Source organism: Girardinichthys multiradiatus, chromosome 10 (genome assembly GCF_021462225.1).
Source record: "Girardinichthys multiradiatus isolate DD_20200921_A chromosome 10, DD_fGirMul_XY1, whole genome shotgun sequence".
Classification (NCBI taxonomy): domain Eukaryota; kingdom Metazoa; phylum Chordata; class Actinopteri; order Cyprinodontiformes; family Goodeidae; genus Girardinichthys; species Girardinichthys multiradiatus.
The window spans coordinates 6,962,492-6,982,261 of record NC_061803.1 but is presented as its reverse complement, the minus strand read 5'-3'; the positions used below and the strand labels follow the sequence as shown (position 1 = coordinate 6,982,261).

Below are 19,770 nucleotides of genomic sequence, written 5' to 3'. Positions count from 1 at the left end.
CAAATTTCATCTGTTTGGCACATCAGGAGCCATGGGCCTCTTGGCTGTTTCTCTGATTAATGCTCTCCTTGCCTGGCATGTTGGTTTAGGTGGATGGCCATGTCTTGGTATGTTTGGAGTTGTGCGTTACTCTTTCCATATTTAGATAATGGATTTGAACATGAATTTGTGACTTGATATTCTTGCCATACTGCCCCAGCCCTACAGTTTAGCATGATGTAATTAGGCATTTTATAATATAACCATAACATGTTTACTCATCACAGAACATTTTCTGCAAATCTATTAATCTATAATTATTATTATATCTATAATTCTGGCTTTGAGTACCATCTGAATATGACACATTAATGCACTTCACTGCAAGCAGAAACTTGCGAGCGGCAGATAATTCAAGTTAACAACGGATGAATGTACATCACCAAATAGTTCTCGTTTCAAAGTACTTTTAAAAACAACAGGGGAATCAATAGTAATATGTGTGTGCTCTTGAACAGATTGTGCATCATTTCTAAATAAACAATTGGGGTGTTAAAGCTGTGTCTCAAATAATAACAGAGCCATAGGATGCAGTGCGCTGAAACAAACAAGCAAAACTATGAGAGAGTAAGCTTGAAGGAACCCTCTGTTCCAAACAGCTGGAAGTTAAAGAGGTGCTAACTAGGTGTCTCAGACTTCTTGTTAGAAAACACGTTATATATGAATTGGGTTTTCCTGACTAAATAAGTAAAATAATGAGGATCAGTGTAAGTCACTCTCAGGAGTGAGCATAAAGCATGAATACTTCATGGAGAAAGGCAAAAGTAAGAACACCAAAGTAAAGTTCAGTCTTCTAAAATTTGTAGAAATATGAATTTAGAAAATTCTTCAGGGCAATGTTCTCCTACACAAAGGGAAATCTCTTAAAAATATTGAATATATTTTTGAAATTCCAATATGAGTAAATTAATTTAGCTGTGGAAAAATCCAGAAGAAGGAAATAATTGTTTTCAACAAAATAATAGTTTAAAATCCCAATTATTGCTACTCATCCTGTTAATACATTGTACAGCCTTCTCTTCCAAGTAGGACTGAACTCTCATTTCAGAAGGCTGCAGCATACAGAGATAGATCTTTTACCTTTTATTTTGCACAATCTTTGTAGATCGTGCAGAGTCCTTGGTGTTTTCTTCTGCTCTCTTGTCTTCAACTCACCCCACAGGTTGTCTACACCATCTAGATCTGGGAACTAACATGGTCACAGCAAAGGGTCGATTTTGTGTCTGAGGAGCCATTTCTGTGTTGATCTAACCATCTTTTATGTGTCATTATCTTTAAAAAGAAATGTTGTGCAGTCTAACAAATTTCTATTATTGTGCTTGACGTACATTTTTCAGGTTCTGGTACATTTTCAGTCAGTATTAACCAGTTAGCCAATATAATAATAAAATACTTTCACTGGCCACTTTACTAGGTAGAACGGGGAAGAAAGAGGATTTTAAGTGAAGTGGCATGGTTTACCAGTCCTTATAGACCAGACAGGTGGTTATGGGTGACTGACAGCTATCTCTCTGATTTACATGGAATGGTACAAAAAAGAAAATATCCAATGAGCTGCACTGGTGCGAATGAAAATTCCTTTGTAATGTAAGATGTCAGCGTAGCTCAAGATGATAGGAAGTCAGCAGTCAATGAGCTACAGCAGCACCATGTGTCTCTCTTGTCAGCTAAGAACAGGAAAATGAGGTTAGCATTCACACAGGCGGACCGAAATTGGATAATAACAGATCGGAAAAATGTTGCCTGGTCTAACGAGATTTGATTCAGCTGTAACATTAAGACAGTAGGGTCAGAATTAAATAATTAATTGAAACAACATGAAAGTGTGAATAGATTTAATCACCAGTTAAGGCTGGTCGTGGTGGTGTAATGCTGTGAGGGATATTTCCTCAGCAGATGTTTGGCCCCTTAGTGCCAGTTGGGCATAGTTTAAACACCACAACCTATTTGAGCATTGTTGCGGACCATAATAATTTTAATTTAATTTCCCTTTGGGATGAATAAAGTATTTTTGAATTGAATTGAATTGAATTGAATTGAATTGAATTGAATTGAATATCAAACCCTTTAAGACCACAGTTTACCCATCTTCTGATGGCTATATTTAACAGGATAATACACCATGTCACACAACTCAAATCATCTCAAAGTGATTTCTTGAACATGACAATTTACTGCACTCCAGTGGCCTCCACAGTCACCATATCTTAATCCAATGGATCACCTTTGGACTGTGAGGATGTGGGAGCTTCACTTCACAGACATGCAGTCGACAAACCTACAACATCTGAGTATCAGGTATCGGGGACCAAAATCTCAGAGGATGGTTTTTAAATCCTTGTTGAATTTTAACCACTAAGAATTAAAGCAGTTTAAAGATAAAAGTGGGTCTTACACAGTATTAGCAAGAAATACCTAATAAAGCCTAATAAAGTCATCTGGGGTTGATGGGATCTACACTAGGAAATAACAAACTGATGCAGCTTGAATAATGTGGCCAACCCTAAGCCTTAAGCCTATGTGCATGTCACTTTCCATCTCTAAAATAACTGATTAACATTTTAAAAAGAGCCAAAATTGTGTTTCCTGTCAGCATTAGTCACATCCTTGCAGGTGCAGCTGACATATGCTCAGTGTTTGCTATAATATTTTGTGTTGATTTATGCTGTTGACACAGTGACCATCCTTGTTAAGGAATGGGCAAACATCCTATTATGCCCAGTTCAGGACCTGCGATTCAATAGTAATCCATGAAAGATTATAGCTGCTCTGAATACATAGGTTTGTCCACTTGTTATTATTTCTGTGACAGTCAACATATTGATGGATTTCAGGGTTCCTCTTTCAGGCTCCCGCATTCTCTGTTTGTCTCAGCTTTTAAAAGAATCCAAAATGTGCCGTTTATCGAATGCTTTCACAAGTGGCACACAAAAAGACAAAAAGCTAGATTGGAGGGAACAAGCGAAATGGGTTGTGGAATGCGGGTCTGCAATTGTTTGCCACAAGCTATTTATTTTATCCCCTGACATAGATATCATCCTGCAGGAAACTTTGCCGTGGCAATTGTCTCAGAAAGTGAAGTATTTTCCACCCGTGGGGCATATAAGAGGGTGGTCGAAATTATGCTATTTTCCTGCACAACCGGTGTGCAGCATTAACAGCTCCCCCTGGGAGTCTGAACTGTAAGGGGAGGAAAAAGGGGGCTTATCAGGAATGAGAGCCTCCACACCAGCTCTAAGTCACATGCAACTGCTTTAATACCACACCATCAGACAGAGAGAGAAAGAGGGCAACTCAGGATGTACTGTAATGAGAATAACAGAATTATCTCAAGACTTTACAAAGGAGTTCTTGGGGCATCTGTGACTGCGGTGCCTGAGCTCTGACTGTGGCCTGTTGTAAGATAATGGTGTTAATTCTGATAAGAATAAAGCGCAAGAATTAAAGGGAGGAAGCTATTAATGTAATCTCATGTTGGATTAATTCTTGAGAGTTGCAGAAGTGCTGTAAGGGCCAGCGTGAGGTTTATGCTTACAGTGCTGCCCCACTCCTCTTAATCTGTATTTCAAAATGTAATTAAAGACACTTTGCCTGAGTGAGTTAGAAAACATCAGCAAGAGAATATCTTCCACTTGACTAGACTTCAGCTAAGCCACAGACATAATTAGCGTTATTTACAAAAACATTTTCTGTATTTTATGTGTATTTTTAGGTTTGTTTACTATATTTTGTTAGTAGCAGCTGTCCCTCATCTGCTCATTAACTCACCTGTCTAACATTCCAAGAATTAGACTCCCCAGTGTAAATAGTTCCTCAGTTTTCTCAGTCAGGTTGATATTTTCTGTTGATGCTACCAGTCTGTTTTGTTATTTTCCTGACTGCATTTACTATTAAAACAAGTTATCTGCACTGCCAGTATTTGTGTTTGGGTCCTCAACATCAATTGATCACATTATTTGTACAATTGCAACCAGGAGTATATATTTACTGTTCGAAATGATGCATAACTTTTTTTCCTATTCAGACATACATTTCCTTAGTAGTATTGCATTTAAACTGTAAGCTGGCTCAAATATTTTGAGGAACCTTCCACAACATTTTAACAATGGTTTGTTGGAATTTTGGCCCATTTTTCCTGACAGATTTGAATTGAGTTTGTAGGCTGCCTTGCTCACCAACAACCTTTCAGCACTGTCCATGTTTTTTTCTGTGTGACTGACATGAGGGCTTTGTGATCGGCAATGCAAACCATTAACTTTGTTGTCCATAAAACATTTTGTATTTAATTTGGAAGTATTCTTAGGTCATTGTCCATTTGAATGACCCATTTGTGAACAAGCCTCAACTTCATGGCCGATGTCTTGAGATTAGTGTTTTAATACTTTCATATAAAGTTCTCTCCTCACAATGCCATCTGCTTAGTGAAGTGCAACTGTCCGTCCTGCAGAAAAACATCCCCACAACATGAAGCTACTACCTCCAAACATCACAGTTGGGATGGTTCCCCCTTTTCCCAAAAGTAATCTTGGTTATTACTCCCAAGAACTTTAATTTTACTGTCATCATACCACAGGACATGTCTTCAGAATCATGTTTTTTTTCCCACTGGGTGCACTTGCAAATTGTAACATGGCTCTTGAGGTAATGGCTTCTTCTTCTTTTAGTGACATTTCAGTCAGTGTCAGTACAGGTTGAATGCCTGCATTTTCACAAGGTCTTTAGCTTCTTTGAAACACACTTTTTTGCTCCAAAATGCATTCATCTGTTTCCTAAATGTTCGGGGACATTCCCAAGGTGTTTATCCTTGCATATAATTGTTTTAATGGATGAAAGCAGTACCTTTAGGCATCTGTAAATTCAATCAATCAGACTTTGGAAGGTCCACAGATCTTTTCTTGATATCTTTCCTGATTTCTTTAGTTTTTTTCATGATGTCACATAGGAAAGCAGTGTGTTTGAGGTGCTGTCCTGAAATACATCCACTGGTGTGCTTCCATTTCACTCAAATGTTGTGAATCAACCCATCACAATCTTACACAGCTACAACATTATGATCTTGACATATTCCTCCTTTCATACCTTAATTGTCTAATATCTGCTTATCCTTGTGAGTCGTTTGGAGGTTGGTGCCAATCTCAAAATCTCATTGGGCGAAAGGAGGGTTTTGTCTTGAACACATTGCTATTCTATCACAGAGCAACACAGAGAGATACAGGGCAAATAACTAAGCATACACACATATCCCTAAGGGCAATTTAGTGTGAGCCATTAACCTAACAGTCATGATTTGGACTCTGGGAGGAAACTGGAGTACCTGGAGAGAAACCATGCATGCTCAAGGAGAAAACATCCAGAATTAATGCAGAAGGACCCCAGGCTGGGATTCCAAACCATGACCTTCTTGCTGCAAGGCAACAGTGCTAACACCTGAACCACCATGCTGCCCAAAACGTATTGTGGCATTTATTAATTTAGAACTGATATTTGTAGTTCTAATTGACATAAGGTAGGAAACATTTATTCTTTTTTTAACGTCAGTGAGGAAATGGGTCTTTCTTTATGATGTATGTAAATACCTGGTTTAGCCAGTATGTTTTGTCATTTACCAAATTTTTCTTCATCCATGCAGGTTTGCAGCTCTCATGGATCATCTCTTGAGGGCAACAGTATGGCACCAGGCTCATCCACAGTCACCCCACCTATTCTGAGCAAAGCGCTGTCGAAAGGGAAATGCTTCAGGTGAAAATATGGCATACCCTTATTGCCTGCCCTGTTTCATATCTTCCTCAGCCCGTATCGAAATATAAGAGGCAGCCAAGTGAGAACTTTAATCAACCCAGCAATATGATATAATAAATGGGCTTCCAAATAATAAACAGATCATTTGTTGCAGGAGAAACATCTTAGAAGGATTTATGAAGATTATAAATGAGAGCAACTGTGGTGGTTCATTTCTCAGATGCATTGCCAACTAGACAAGTAGTTTTTTTTTTTCTTTATAGGAGAGTTCTCTGGTTCAGATAGTTTGATCAAATAAATAGCAGAGTGTGCTTGAAATAACTTGGAATGCAAATATATTAATAAACATGCCACTTTATAGACTGCTTTATTAAAGATTTTGCTTGGAAGATTCTTCAGTTGCCACATGTACATTGTATTTATGAGGATTTTATGTAAACAGCCCAAGTAGTGCCTAATTTTCAAGGGGCACAGAAATGTTGCATGATTGTCAGTATTTGTATTTGCAGAACCACCTTTCACCATAATTACAGCTGTAAGTCTTTAAGGGTATGTCTCTACCATCTTTGACCATTCTTTTTTACAAAATAGCTTAAGCCCAGTCAGGTTGGATGAAGAACATACAGGTCCTTCTCAAAATATTAGCATATTGTGATAAAGTTCATTATTTTCCATAATGTCATGATGAAAATTTAACATTCATATATTTTAGATTCATTGCACACTAACTGAAATATTTCAGGTCTTTTATTGTCTTAATACGGATGATTGTGGCATACAGCTCATGAAAACCCAAAATTCCTATCTCACAGAATTAGCATATTTCATCCGACCAATAAAAGAAAAGTGTTTTTAATACAAAAAACGTCAACCTTCAAATAATCATGTACAGTTATGCACTCAATACTTGGTTGGGAATCCTTTTGCAGAAATGACTGCTTCAATGTGGCGTGTCATGGAGGCAATCAGCCTGTGGCACTGCTGAGGTCTTATGAAGGCCCGGGATGCTTCGATAGCGGCCTTTAGCTCATCCAGAGTGTTGGGTCTTGAGTCTCTCAATGTTCTCTTCACAATATCCCACAGATTCTCTACGGGGTTCAGGTCAGGAGCGTTGGCAGGCCAATTGAGCACAGTGATACCATGGTCAGTAAACCATTTACCAGTGGTTTTGGCACTGTGAGCAGGTGCCGGGTCGTGCTGAAAAATGAAATCTTCATCTCCATAAAGCTTTTCAGCAGATGGAAGTATGAAGTGCTCCAAAATCTCCTGATAGCTAGCTGCATTGACCCTGCCCTTGATAAAACACAGTGGACCAACACCAGCAGCTGACACGGCACCCCAGACCATCACTGACTGTGGGTACTTGACACTGGACTTCTGGCATTTTGGCATTTCCTTCTCCCCAGTCTTCCTTCAGACTCTGGCACCTTGATTTCCGAATGACATGCAGAATTTGCTTTCATCCTAAAAAAGTACTTTGGACCACTGAGCAACAGTCCAGTGCTGCTTCTCTGTAGCCCAGGTCAGGCGCTTCTGCCGCTGTTTCTGGTTCAAAAGTGGCTTGACCTGGGGAATGCGGCACCTGTAGCTCATTTCCTGCACACGCCTGTGCACGGTGGCTCTGGATGTTTCTACTCCAGACTCAGTCCACTGCTTCCACAGGTCCCCCAAGGTCTGGAATCGGCCCTTCTCCACAATCTTCCTCAGGGTCCGGTCACCTCTTCTCGTTGTGCAGCGTTTTCTGCCACACTTTTTCCTTCCCACAGACTTCCCACTGAGGTGCCTTGATACAGCACTCTGGGAACAGCCAGACATTTCTTTCTGTGTCTTACCCTCTTGCTTGAGGGTGTCAATAGTGGCCTTCTGGACAGCAGTCAGGTCGGCAGTCTTACCCATGATTGGGGTTTTGAGTGATGAACCAGGCTGGGAGTTTTAAAGGCCTCAGGAATCTTTTGCAGGTGTTTAGAGTTAACTCGTTGATTCAGATGATTAGGTTCATAGCTCGTTTAGAGACCCTTTTAATGATATGCTAATTTTGTGAGATAGGAATTTTGGGTTTTCATGAGCTGTATGCCAAAATCATCCGTATTAAGACAATAAAAGACCTGAAATATTTCAGTTAGTGTGCAATGAATCTAAAATATATGAATGTTAAATTTTCATCATGACATTATGGAAAATAATGAACTTTATCACAATATGCTAATATTTTGAGAAGGACCTGTATGTGACCATGAGGTTTTAAGTCTTGCCACAGATTCTTAATTTAATTTGGATCTGAACAATTGACTATGCCATTCTTACACAGAGATATGCATCCAGATGTTCAAAAGTTGTAAAAAGGCTTACATATAATAATTGAATTTGTAGGGATTTAAAGGTCCTAAATGTGCCAAAATGTTCCACACTAGGTCTTCAACTAACTTTCTTAGCTTTTTCTTAAATTTGTTCATTTATTCCATCTTCTATCAACTTTATTTTCCCTTTTTTTGAGAAATGAGCTAGCTGCATTTGTTTGTTCTGTTATTTCTAGCTCTGGCTAAGGAATTCAGGTGTTAATATGCTATGATAAAACTACAAATCCCAATGATGCATGTAATCAATAGGCCCTGTTAAAAGGAATTTATCCCCTGATATTCAGCTTTCCCTGCAGCCTGAAACTGTCTTAGTGACTGCAAGATGATTCATCACTGGCAGGTTTTTATTTAGAGGTTTGGCTTGAAAACAGAGACTATAGTTGGCTGAAGCTGTTATAGAAATATATGATTTTGAAACCCAAAGGAATTCCCTAATCCCTGTTCACCGTATTATTTCACCTCAAGCCTGAAAAAAGATAAAAATAACTTTATTAATTTGTTGATGTTTTCATGAACTTTGGATGTGAATTCCTGATCTAAAATGATTAGATATCGGTGTTGTTGCTCATGACACACAAGTGGTTTTAACTATTAATATAGTTTTGGCACATTGCACTATGTTGATCCTCAGTGGCTTGGAGGGCTTGGACAGTGACCTTTTAAGTGGCAGATCCCTACTTCAAACCTCAGTGAATTCAAACTTTTTCATGAGTTTTTACTGTCTGTTATAACTTGATTTAATAAGCCTGTTCAAAGAGTTTAAATCTAGATTAAATTTAAAAAATAGTCAATGGGATACTGTTTCTAAGAGGCAACTGCATTATACCTGCATCTGATTTGCATGCCGCTGCTGAAGATGACATTGTTGCAGTCTCCACCTGGGGTAAAAAAAGCAGCATCTCCATAGACCTGTCAGCAGAAGGAAGCATGAAGTGCTTTAAAATGACCTAGATGGCTGTGTTGACTGTGGACTTCAGAAAACACAGTGGACCAACACCAGCAGATGACATAGCACCCCAAATATTTACTGCACTGTGGAAACTTCACACTGGACTTCAAGGGAGGTGGATTCAGATTATGCTCTTCCTCCAGATTATGGGGCATTGATTTCCAAATGAAATGCAAACTTTCCTTTTTTTTGAGTGAGGACTTTGGACCAATGGAAAACAGTCCAGTTCTTTTTCTCATTAGCCCAGGTAAGATTCTGATGTTGTCGCTGGTGTAAGAGTGGGACATTTGTAGCCTATGTTTAGGATTTGTCTGTGAGTAAAGGGGCTTTAAATATTTCATTCTATATGTAATGATCTATATAATGAGTTGGTGGAGGAGGGTAGAACTAATAGCAATTATTTGTAGTATTTTTTTTATATTATATTTTTTTCTTGTTAAAAAAGTATAATGAGAAATAAAGACTAGAATCATAGTTATTTGGGTCCAAATATGAGTAAGTGAAAACATAAGTTTGTTCGCTCTTTTTTTAAAAAGGCGGAGCTGTTGCTCCGCTTGCTCTAATGCTCAGGGTTCTTTGGCTCTTTTTTTTTTTTTTTACTATGTCCTGTCCAGCAGAGTAGCACTTAGAATTGTTGTCTGAGTGCCAAGAAAAGGCCCAACAGATTTACTTTCACAAGTGGAGCATTACAGCTAACGCTTTAAAGCTCTGCTTGATATTTATAAAATAAACTTTATTAGAAACTGCTTTAAGATTATTTCAATTGTTATGGACACGGAGACAAAAACGAAAAAAAGGAGAAGCACGAAAGAGAGAAAGGTGGGGCAAAAAGTAAAAGGGGAGAGAAGGGGAAAAGAATGGAGGAGAGAAAGAAGAATGAAGAGAATACAAGATAACACCCTGTTTGCTTCTACACCTGCAGAAACATTCATGCTAACAGCTTTTTTACCAAAGAGTGCACAGTAATTATGGATCTAAGATGTATTTAGTGGTAAATGTGAAGGATCTCAGCTCCTCTCCTCCTGGTTGGTTCTGGCAGCTCGTTATCAGCAGCTGCAACTCATCTCCTGATGAGCTCACGGGGCTTCTTAAGGCAGCTGCTGGTACAGGCCTTTGCTGGAACATAACCTCTGTTATGTGGACTGCCTGTCTGCCTACCTGCCCGGCTACCTACCTACCTGCCTGTCTACCTGTCGACCTGCCTATCTGCCTATCTGCCTACCTGCCTGCCTGCACCTGGTAATATTCCCTCCTAAGGACTGCACTGTAAATATACTCACCATCAGCACTCTCTCCTTGGATTCCTGGATTCCGGCCTCCTCCCCTGGTTCCTGGACTACTCCAACTTAGTTTCCTAGGCAAGCCTACCCTAGAAATAAACCTCACTTACCGTCTATATCCTGTGTGTTGAGTCTGTTTTCATCCTCTGGTTTGTTCTACTTTGACTACCTAAGTGATTCATGATAGTATGTTCCAGCCATCTAACATGTCAAAGAACAATTCAGATGATGAACAGACTCCCATTAAAGAACTCTTACAATCAAATGAAACCATGCTCCATGCGGCTAAGAGAATACTCACCCTCAAACAGGGAAGGAGAGCGTTGGCGGAGTTCGCCATCGACTTCCGGGTGGCAGCGCAGGAGGTGGGTTGGGATGAAGCGGCACTCAAGGGTATTTTTGTTAACTCCCTTGCAGATCAAATAAAGGACCAGTTGGTTTTGAGAGATGAACCCGAAAGACTGGATTAATTAATCTACCTATCGATCCACATTGACAACCGTCTGAGGGAGAGACGAACAGAAAAGGACTACAATTCCCAGTGGCATCACTTTGGCACCTCGAACCACTTTCCTTGACGCACCCACTTCCGTTCAAGCTACAGAGGGGTCTACAGAACCGGAGCCGATGCAGATTGGCCACACTCGACTCTCCCCAGAGGAACGACAACGACGCTTTGAGGCTGGTCTTTGTTTATATTGTGGACAAAGAGGACATTTCATCGCAAGATGCCCTAAGAAGGGAAAAGAGAGAGCTCGTCAATAAGACAGGGGACGTTGATGAGCATATCCCATTCTTCCCCTGTCCCCCGTCTGTGTTTTCCCGCCACTATTATTGTCGGCCAAGAGAAGTTTCCTGTTGACGCTTTTATTGATTCTGGTGCTGAACAGAATCTTATTTCCTCGGACCTGGTTAATAAACTTCAAATACCCTCTCAGCCTCTCAACCACTCCATTTATGTCACTGGCATCACTGGTCAAACCATGTCTCAAGTGAGATTTAAAGTTCCTCAGCTTCACATCATCACCTCTGGTAATCATCATGAAAAGGGTGAGTTCTTTATTATCTCTTCCATCTCTCCACAATTAGTTTTGGGGTTTCCTTGGTTGCAGAAACATAATCCCACTATTAATTGAGTGGAGGGCAGAGTAGAAAGATGGAGTAATTTCTGTCTCCAGAATTGTTTAAGAACTGCCATCTCTCACTCTACTAAACAACTCGAACCTCCTGTGCCTGTTGATTTATCCAAAGTTCCACCTGAATACCATAATCTCGCACCTGTGTTTAGTAAACAAGGGGCTCTTTCTCTACTTCCGCATCGCCCCTATGACTGCTCTATTGATCTCCTCCCAGGTGCTCCACTACCATCCAGCAGACTCTATAATCTCTCCGGACCCGAGAAAGAGGTCATGAAAGAATACATTGAGGATTCTTTAGCTTCTGGGATCATTCGTCCGTCCACCTCCCCTGTTGGTGCCGGATTTGTCTTCGTGGGTAAGAAGGACGGCACGTTAAGACCTTGCATTGATTATAGAGGGTTGAACCAAATTACTATTAAAAATAAATACCCACTACCACTTATTGATTCCATACATGAACAATTACATTCTGCCAAGATCTTCACTAAACTCGACCTGCGCAATGCTTACCATTTGGTCCGGATCCGTGAGGGTGATGAGTGGAAAACAGCTTTCAAAACCCCCCTAAGACATTTTGAGTATCTGGTCATGCCTTTCGGTTTGACTAATGCACCCGCTGTTTTTCAGGCTCTCATTAATGATGTTCTTCGTGATTTCCTCAACCTCTTTGTTTTCGTTTATCTGGATGACATGGAGACAGGCAGACCGCCCCAGCACCTGAACCTGGGCTGGGCTAGCTTGGGCTGGTGCCTGAACCTGAGCGACCTTGGCCCTGACCCCGGCCCCCCACCCCGACCTAAGTAGCCAATCCTCATCCAGAGAGAGGGCCATGTACAAAAGAGGGGTCTACATGGTCCAAACCAGCCTGCCAACCAGAGACACCACAGGATGAAACAGTCCCAACCCCCCAATGAACCCCAACATGAATTTCCCCACAGGGCCAACCCCAACCAGGACACACGTATCGTACACATGCCCCCGAACCCAAATGCCATGAATCCCCTCCCCTCCCCACAGCACGGGCACACCCCCACAGGTGAGCTCCATCCCTGAAAAGCTGACGAAGCAACACTCACAGCGCAAGCTCAACATACAGCACCGTTCCAAGCACCCCCGCCGCATCCTGCCCCCCACCAACAGGGCATGGCAAGGGCCCAGCGCAATGCTATCTAGCCCCCACACATCAGCGCAACAGGGCAGACACCACCGAGCACTCCTGCTTTTTTTGCTCTTTCATTTAAGGAGATTTTGAAGAAACGTAATATGGTAAAAACACTTAAGTCACATCCCAGTACTGGAAGAACACTACCGTATTTTCCGCACTATAAGGCGCACTTAAAAACCATTAATTTTCTCAATAAATGACAGTGCGCCTTGTAATCCGGAGCGCCTTATATATGGATCAATTGGTTAATTGGTTGATCCATACTGGTTGTACACGGCGCTCTGTCAAAATGTTTCAGTACGACTGGTAAACTACAAAGCCGCACTGCTTGCAGCATTACGGCTACCGTAGTCAGGGGTGTCGCCGAAGTAATAGCGGTAAACACCTGTACTGTGCTTACTTCTAGTCCAACACCACTTGTGTGTGTATAATGACCCCAAAATTGCACCTTTCAAGAGACACGCTTACGATGCTGAGTTCAAACTCAAGGCTGTCAGCTACGCAGTCGAACATGGGAATAGAGCAGCAGCGAAAGAATTCAACAGTTAACGCTACTATATTGTGAATGTACTAACGTTTGATTTAGTGCATCAAACTGTTTCTTTTATGTGTTTACTGAATCAGGGAAAAGTTCCCTTTCACGTTTTAACTAACGTTTGATTTCAACTTCATAGACTCCAATGCATTCCTAACGTGCGGTTGGCTCTATTTAATAGAATTCTATGTAGAGGAGACCTTACCATGGGAGTGAATGAAGTTATCAGAACGCTGGTTTGTAGTGTATTAATAAAGTTTGACTGACTGACTTATCTGACTGTTTTGTTGACATTCTCTTTAGCACAGCTCCATCTAGTGGATGCATAACGCAACCCCAGTCAAACGTTTGACTGCAGTAGCTTCTATTCTATGCGCCTTATAATCCGGTGCGCCCTATATATGAAAAACGTTCTAAAATAGGCCATTTATTGAAGGTGCGCCTTATAATCCGGTGCGCCTTATAGTGCGGAAAATACGGTACTTAAAATTGAGAATGTTTTATTTACCTTGCTTAAGTTGCATATTAGTACCTAAGTAAATATTTCTTTATGTATGTCTTTAATTTAAATATCAGTGGTCTTAAAAGTTCTTCATTTGAACTAATTGAATCTTAAACAAATCCTATCAGAGCTTCCTTACAGAACAATTGCATTTACAATGAGATCACACTTAGATGGACTGTATTTTAAAAAGTATGCATCTTCTTTAGGCTCTTCTGAATTATATTTAAGGAGATCAGCCTGAAACGGGCTGATTACAAATACAGATTGAACTTTTAAGGGTTTTTAGTTTAAAAAAAAAAAACAGTGTATTATTTTCCTTCCACTTCACAATAATTTACTACTGCATGTACTACTGCATGTTGGTCTATCACAACATGCAACTAAATTATAATACAATACGTGGTAGCTTATGGCTGTAACTGGACATAATGTATACAGCATGCTACAACAGCCCTGTATGTAATGTTCACAGACAATTTTCACTTCCTTTGATGATATGGTCACACTTTGAGAGCTAAAGTACCTTTATTATCCCAACCTACAATAACTCTTACTATACTATATACTTGTTTATTTGTTCCCTTAGCTACAAATATTTTTTTATGACAAATTAGACATAGATAAATTGCTGAAAGCCTTTGATAGCTCTTAAATGCCGGCACAGATAACCCTGCTGTAGTTGTGTCTTATAATCACATATGATAGAGGTCAGGTTATACCTTCCACACATTTGTGTAAACCATCATTAAATTTGAGATTTTCTGTTTTGAGTTGAGGATGTGGCATGGAGAAGCCTCGGTGATGAAAGAAGCTGTGTCTCTCGGGGGGTGATGTTCAGCTCAAAAATTGCATGTACAGACAGTAAGAGTTTTTCCAGGTCTGGTAGACAATGGTGACAAGCCCCACTGTGGAGCAGTTGTGCTGTGTTTTAATGGACCAGTGGTGTGTCACAGAAGGAAGTTTATCTATTTTTTCCTCTTTCTGAAAGGCCGTTATGTGTTGCTGCAGGGACAGTGCCAACACCTCCCGGCTTTTTCTCTTCAGTGTGGTGCTATAGAGGTGTCTCATGAAGGGCAGCTGACAGTCAATCACCTATTCGGATGGTTCTCTGAGCCTGTGGAGGCAGGGGAGAGCTAGACTGTGATGGATGATGTTGAAATGCTTTCAGCTATTGACCTAAAAGACTGGACCACATTGTGAGCTATCAGAAGAAATGCCCCATAAAAAAATGTCAATATGGCCCCCATCAATAATACGGCAAATGTTTACCTGTGTGTCAGAGGCTTATCCATGGGCATGAGGAGGCACAGTGCAGGTTGATTCACTTATTTGAAAGCAGATCTGCTTCTGTTGAGCTGGGATTTTGCCTCAACAATTTAGATATCACTAAAAAACACCTGTGGCCCCTCTCTGACCAGGACAAATCTGCAATCACACGAGGGGCTTTGTAAAGATGAACCCAAGCGGAACAGTTGCTTTGTGGTTAGCACAATGTATGCTTAAAATGATCATATAGGACTTGTACATGTCACGCTGATTTATCTTGAGATTAAAACATCTTTACAGTAAGCCATATCCATATAATGCAAGCTTTCTCTATGACATATGTCATACAGAATTTCATGTGCTAGGAGAATCCCATTACAAACAGCTGTCAGAGGTTGTAAGTCGAACAAGGAAGTGGAAGTGCTCAAGACTGGAAATAAATGGACAATAGTAAGAAAGACGCAGGTATACGAAGCAATTTTCAAACAGATATCGACCATTGCAGGATATTTGCTAGAGTACATCTTTAATTTTCAGCAGTTGTGAGCAGGTATTCATAAAAGTACATGTATTAATTTTGAACCATCATGGTACAAAGATGAAAGTCCAGCATGTGCAATAAGATGAAGACTACATAAGTCGCACTTATAAATTTGATTTTGTTTAGATGTCACAGCAAAAAAATAGTTTAAGCAATCACCTGAAGCATTCCACACCAATTAAATGCAAGGATTGATGTTAATAATGACATACTAGACATTGTGGACACACCTGCTTGTTTTTTTTTGTTTGTTTTCTGTTATTTAGTGTGTCACTAGTTGAAAAGACATTCAGCAAATCACTTTGGGACAGGACTCTGTGGTGTCAATGTTTAACATCAATGATATGCCGGTTTTACTGTTGAGCCTCCCAGCACTTCACTTTTTTTTTTTATTTATCAGCAGCAAAGTAGCTACAGATAAATAAGAAAGGTAACTTTTTTGAGCACGCCATCTTTATTCATATGAGGATGAAAGCATTGTATGGCAAAACACAAAAAACATGTTTCTAAAACAGAGCTTTCCCGCTGAAGCAAGTTAAATAAAACATTCAACATCTTTCCTTCATCTTCACCTTTATGCCACGGTAGTCTGCTCATTTCTATTGGCCACACCTGCACTGAAACAGACATTTGTTTGACCTAGTGACAAACCACTTCTATAAGGTTTGTAAGCTGGTAAAAATTAAGGATTTCTGAGTGCCATTATGCCATTACCACGTAGGATCTGAAAGGGCTTGTAAAAGTAATACTAACTGTAATGTTCAAGCCAATATTATCAAAAAAAATATATAGATTTTTCCATTAGAGGTGTTTTCAATAAACCTTAATGCACAGCTCACCCTTTTCCCATAAAACAGTATCTCACAAGGAGGAAATTTTGTTTTAAGTTTGCTGTGGCAGGACTGACTCAATCCTAAATGCTATCGTAACTGAATTATTAGAAATCTATGGAATGTAGGCTAATCAATTTCTTAAATCAGCCACCGAGATTTAGTTTTTCCACATACTGAGAAGAAAACACAGTGAACATCAGGAGTGCTATTCTGTGTGGGTGTATCCTGCTGGTTCTGTGGAAATCGGTGTTTTTCGCTGTTTATGTGTCTCACCGTTTCAAGCTCAGTTCAGGTCCTTTGTCACACGCTGCTCCCCCTCAGTCTGTCGCTCCTCTATGCTCTTCTTCAATAAGCCAAGTAAATGCATAAACAGTGAGAGGAACTGGTTAATTTACAGGCTGCCATTCTCTCTCTGCAAAGCTTTTTCGGGGTAAGTGAGCTTTTGATTAAATTCAGAGATGGGCAACTCTCTTCTCGGTTTTAGACCTCTATAATTTCAGTAATTTATCAGGCTGTACTATTTCTAATAAAACACATTATCATTTTCCTGCTTTCAGTTAATTCTAATTCGAAAATAAGCATGGTCATAGACAACAATTTGCTACGATTCAGCCTTATTCACATTAGTTCCTAAAACATCTGATACAAAGATGCAAAGTACAGAGTTGACTGGCATTTACTTATTGTTCCAAAACCACTAATATCATCAAACTATTCCCACTGTATCAGTCAAATGCTTATTTAAAACCTAGATATTGTAAAGATTATGATTATTGCTTAATTAATATTTATCTAAAATCATAATTAAATGTGCAATGTGCAATTTGGGTTAACTTGGAAAGAGAATCCCTCCTGTTGTGCTGATGTCTCGATTGGTGGCTGAGCCTTTAGCCACTAGCAGCTGATTGCCCCAAATCTCGAACAAAGGGTCATAAAACCCTGAGGCAGTAACTCAGTAGAAAAACTCCAGTAATTAAACTGGGACAAAGGAGTGGTCAGGCCATGAGGCCCAGACCGCAGCTACTTTGAATGAAAATCTTGAAAAGTCCAACTTCTAACTCCTGGCTGATTTGGGATCAGCTGGACAAAAACACACAACTTGCTAATCGCATCCACACTTCAATCAGTATTGCATGCAACAAGTTGATACCTTGGATTAACTACTGCTGATTCTAGATCACCTTAACTATGCCTCATCCTGCCCAGACCTCTAAATGCACCTATCCAATTTAATATAAAAAAAGAATGAAATTACATTGACGTTGATTTCTTCTCTCCACCGGTTAAACGATGGGTCAGGCCTGAAAAAACTGTAAACTTCTCATCCGTCCAAAACTGGAAATTGTGAAGAACTGTTTAGTTGACTCAATCACAAGGAGGAAAACTCGTCTCCTTGGAAATAAAACCTCTGTGGGTTTCCACCTGCAACAGAGTGTCGGCGGGGTCTTCGATCGGTATATGAATCTTCTGACCTTCTTGTATCAGACAGATTTCCAACTTTCAAGCTCTTCCGGGAAACTGGACGACCCCAACAATATTATACTGTATTATATTATACTGTACTAAGTAAATTAGTGAACATTAGTAGACAAACAACACCATGAAGACCAAGGAACACACAAGACAGGCTAGATATTAGGTTGGCTAGTCGTTTAAAACTGGCTTTTGTTGAAAGGAAGCCATAAGAAGTCCCATTTGTAGTTTCTCACAAACCAGGTAGTAGGCCGCACCCATTTGAAAGAAGGTTCTCTGCTCAGATGAGACCAAATAGTAAAATATTATTTGTGCGGGAATACTAACTCCTTGTACACACCATTCTCACCATGGCAGTGGCAGCATCATACTGTAGTAAGGCTTTTGTCCAGAAAGATTTAGGTGACTGTGGCTCAGTAGGAAGAGTAGTTGTCTTGCAATCAGAAGGTTTTGGGTTCGATTCCAGCTTGTCATATGTTTTGCATATGACATGTTTTACCCTTGGCCCTTGTGCACATCGACATATGGCAAGACTTTACCTCAAGTTGCCTTTTTGTAAAACTTTACCTCAAGTTGCCCATCGATCTGCGTATGAATGTGTGAGCGTTAGTGAATGTAATTCGGTGAATGTGGCTCTAGTGTAAAGCGCTTTGAGTGGTCTGTATGACTGGAAAGGCTATACAGGTCCTTCTCAAAATATTAGCATATTGTAATAAAGTTCATTATTTTCCATAATATCATGATGTAAATTTAACATTCATATATTTTAGATTCATTGCACACTAACTGAAATATTTCAGGTCTTTTATTGTCTTAATACGGATTATTTTGGCATACAGCTCATGAAAACCCAAAATTCCTATCTCACAAAATTTGCATATTTCATCTGACCAATAAAAGAAAAGTGTTTTTAATACAGAAAACGTCAACCTTCAAATAATCATGTACAGTTATGCACTCAATACTTGTTCGGGAATCCTTTGGCAGAAATGACTGCTTCAATGCGGCGTGGCATGGAGGCAGTCAGCCTGAGGCACTGCTGAGGTCTTATGGAGGCCCAGGATGCTTCGATAGCGGCCTTTAACTCATCCAGAGTGTTGGGTCTTGAGTCTCTCAACGTTCTCTTCACAATATCCCACAGATTCTCTATGGGGTTCAGGTCAGGAGAGTTGGCAGGCCAATTGAGCACAGTGATACCATGGTCAGTAAACCATTTACCAGTGGTTTTGGCACTGTGAGCAGGTGCCAGGTCGTGCTGAAAAATGAAATCTTCATCTCCATAAAGCTTTTCAGCAGATGGAAGCATGAAGTGCTCCAAAATCTCCTGATAGCTAGCTGCATTGACCCTGCCCTTGATAAAACACAGTGGACCAACACCAGCAGCTGACACGGCACCCCGGACCATTACTGACTGTGGGTACTTGACACTGGACTTCTGGCATTTTGGCATTTCCTTCTCCCCAGTCTTCCTCCAGACTCTGGCACCTTGATTTCTGAATGACATGCAGAATTTGCTTTCATCCGAAAAAAGTACTTTGGACCACTGAGCAACAGTCCAGTGCTGCTTCTCTGTAGCCCAGGTCAGGCGCTTCTGCCGCTGTTTCTGGTTCAAAGGTGGCTTGACCTGGGGAATGCGGCACCTGTAGCCCATTTCCTGCACACGCCTGTGCACGGTGGCTCTGGATGTTTCTACTCCAGACTCAGTCCACTGCTTCCGCAGGTCCCCCAAGGTCTGGAATCGGCCCTTCTCCACAATCTTCCTCAGGGTCCGGTCACCTATTCTTGTTGTGCACCGTTTTCTGCCACACTTTTTCCTTCCCACAGACTTCCCACTGAGGTGCCTTGATACAGCACTCTGGGAACAGCCTATTTGTTCAGAAATTTCTTTCTGTGTCTTACCCTCTTGCTTGAGGGTGTCAATAGTGGCCTTCTGGACAGCAGTCAGGTCG

At 40.5% G+C, this 19,770-nt stretch overlaps 1 protein-coding gene across 1 annotated transcript in view; it reads left to right on the top strand.

Annotated features, from left to right (window-relative positions):
* The window catches only part of nrg3b (neuregulin 3b), a 316,757-nt gene that overhangs the window by 278,961 nt on the left and 18,026 nt on the right, over positions 1 to 19,770 (top strand). The window contains exon 7 of the mRNA XM_047377626.1: positions 5,669 to 5,778. Coding sequence (XP_047233582.1) covers positions 5,669 to 5,778 — 110 coding nt within the window. The remainder of the gene's footprint in view (positions 1 to 5,668; positions 5,779 to 19,770) is intronic.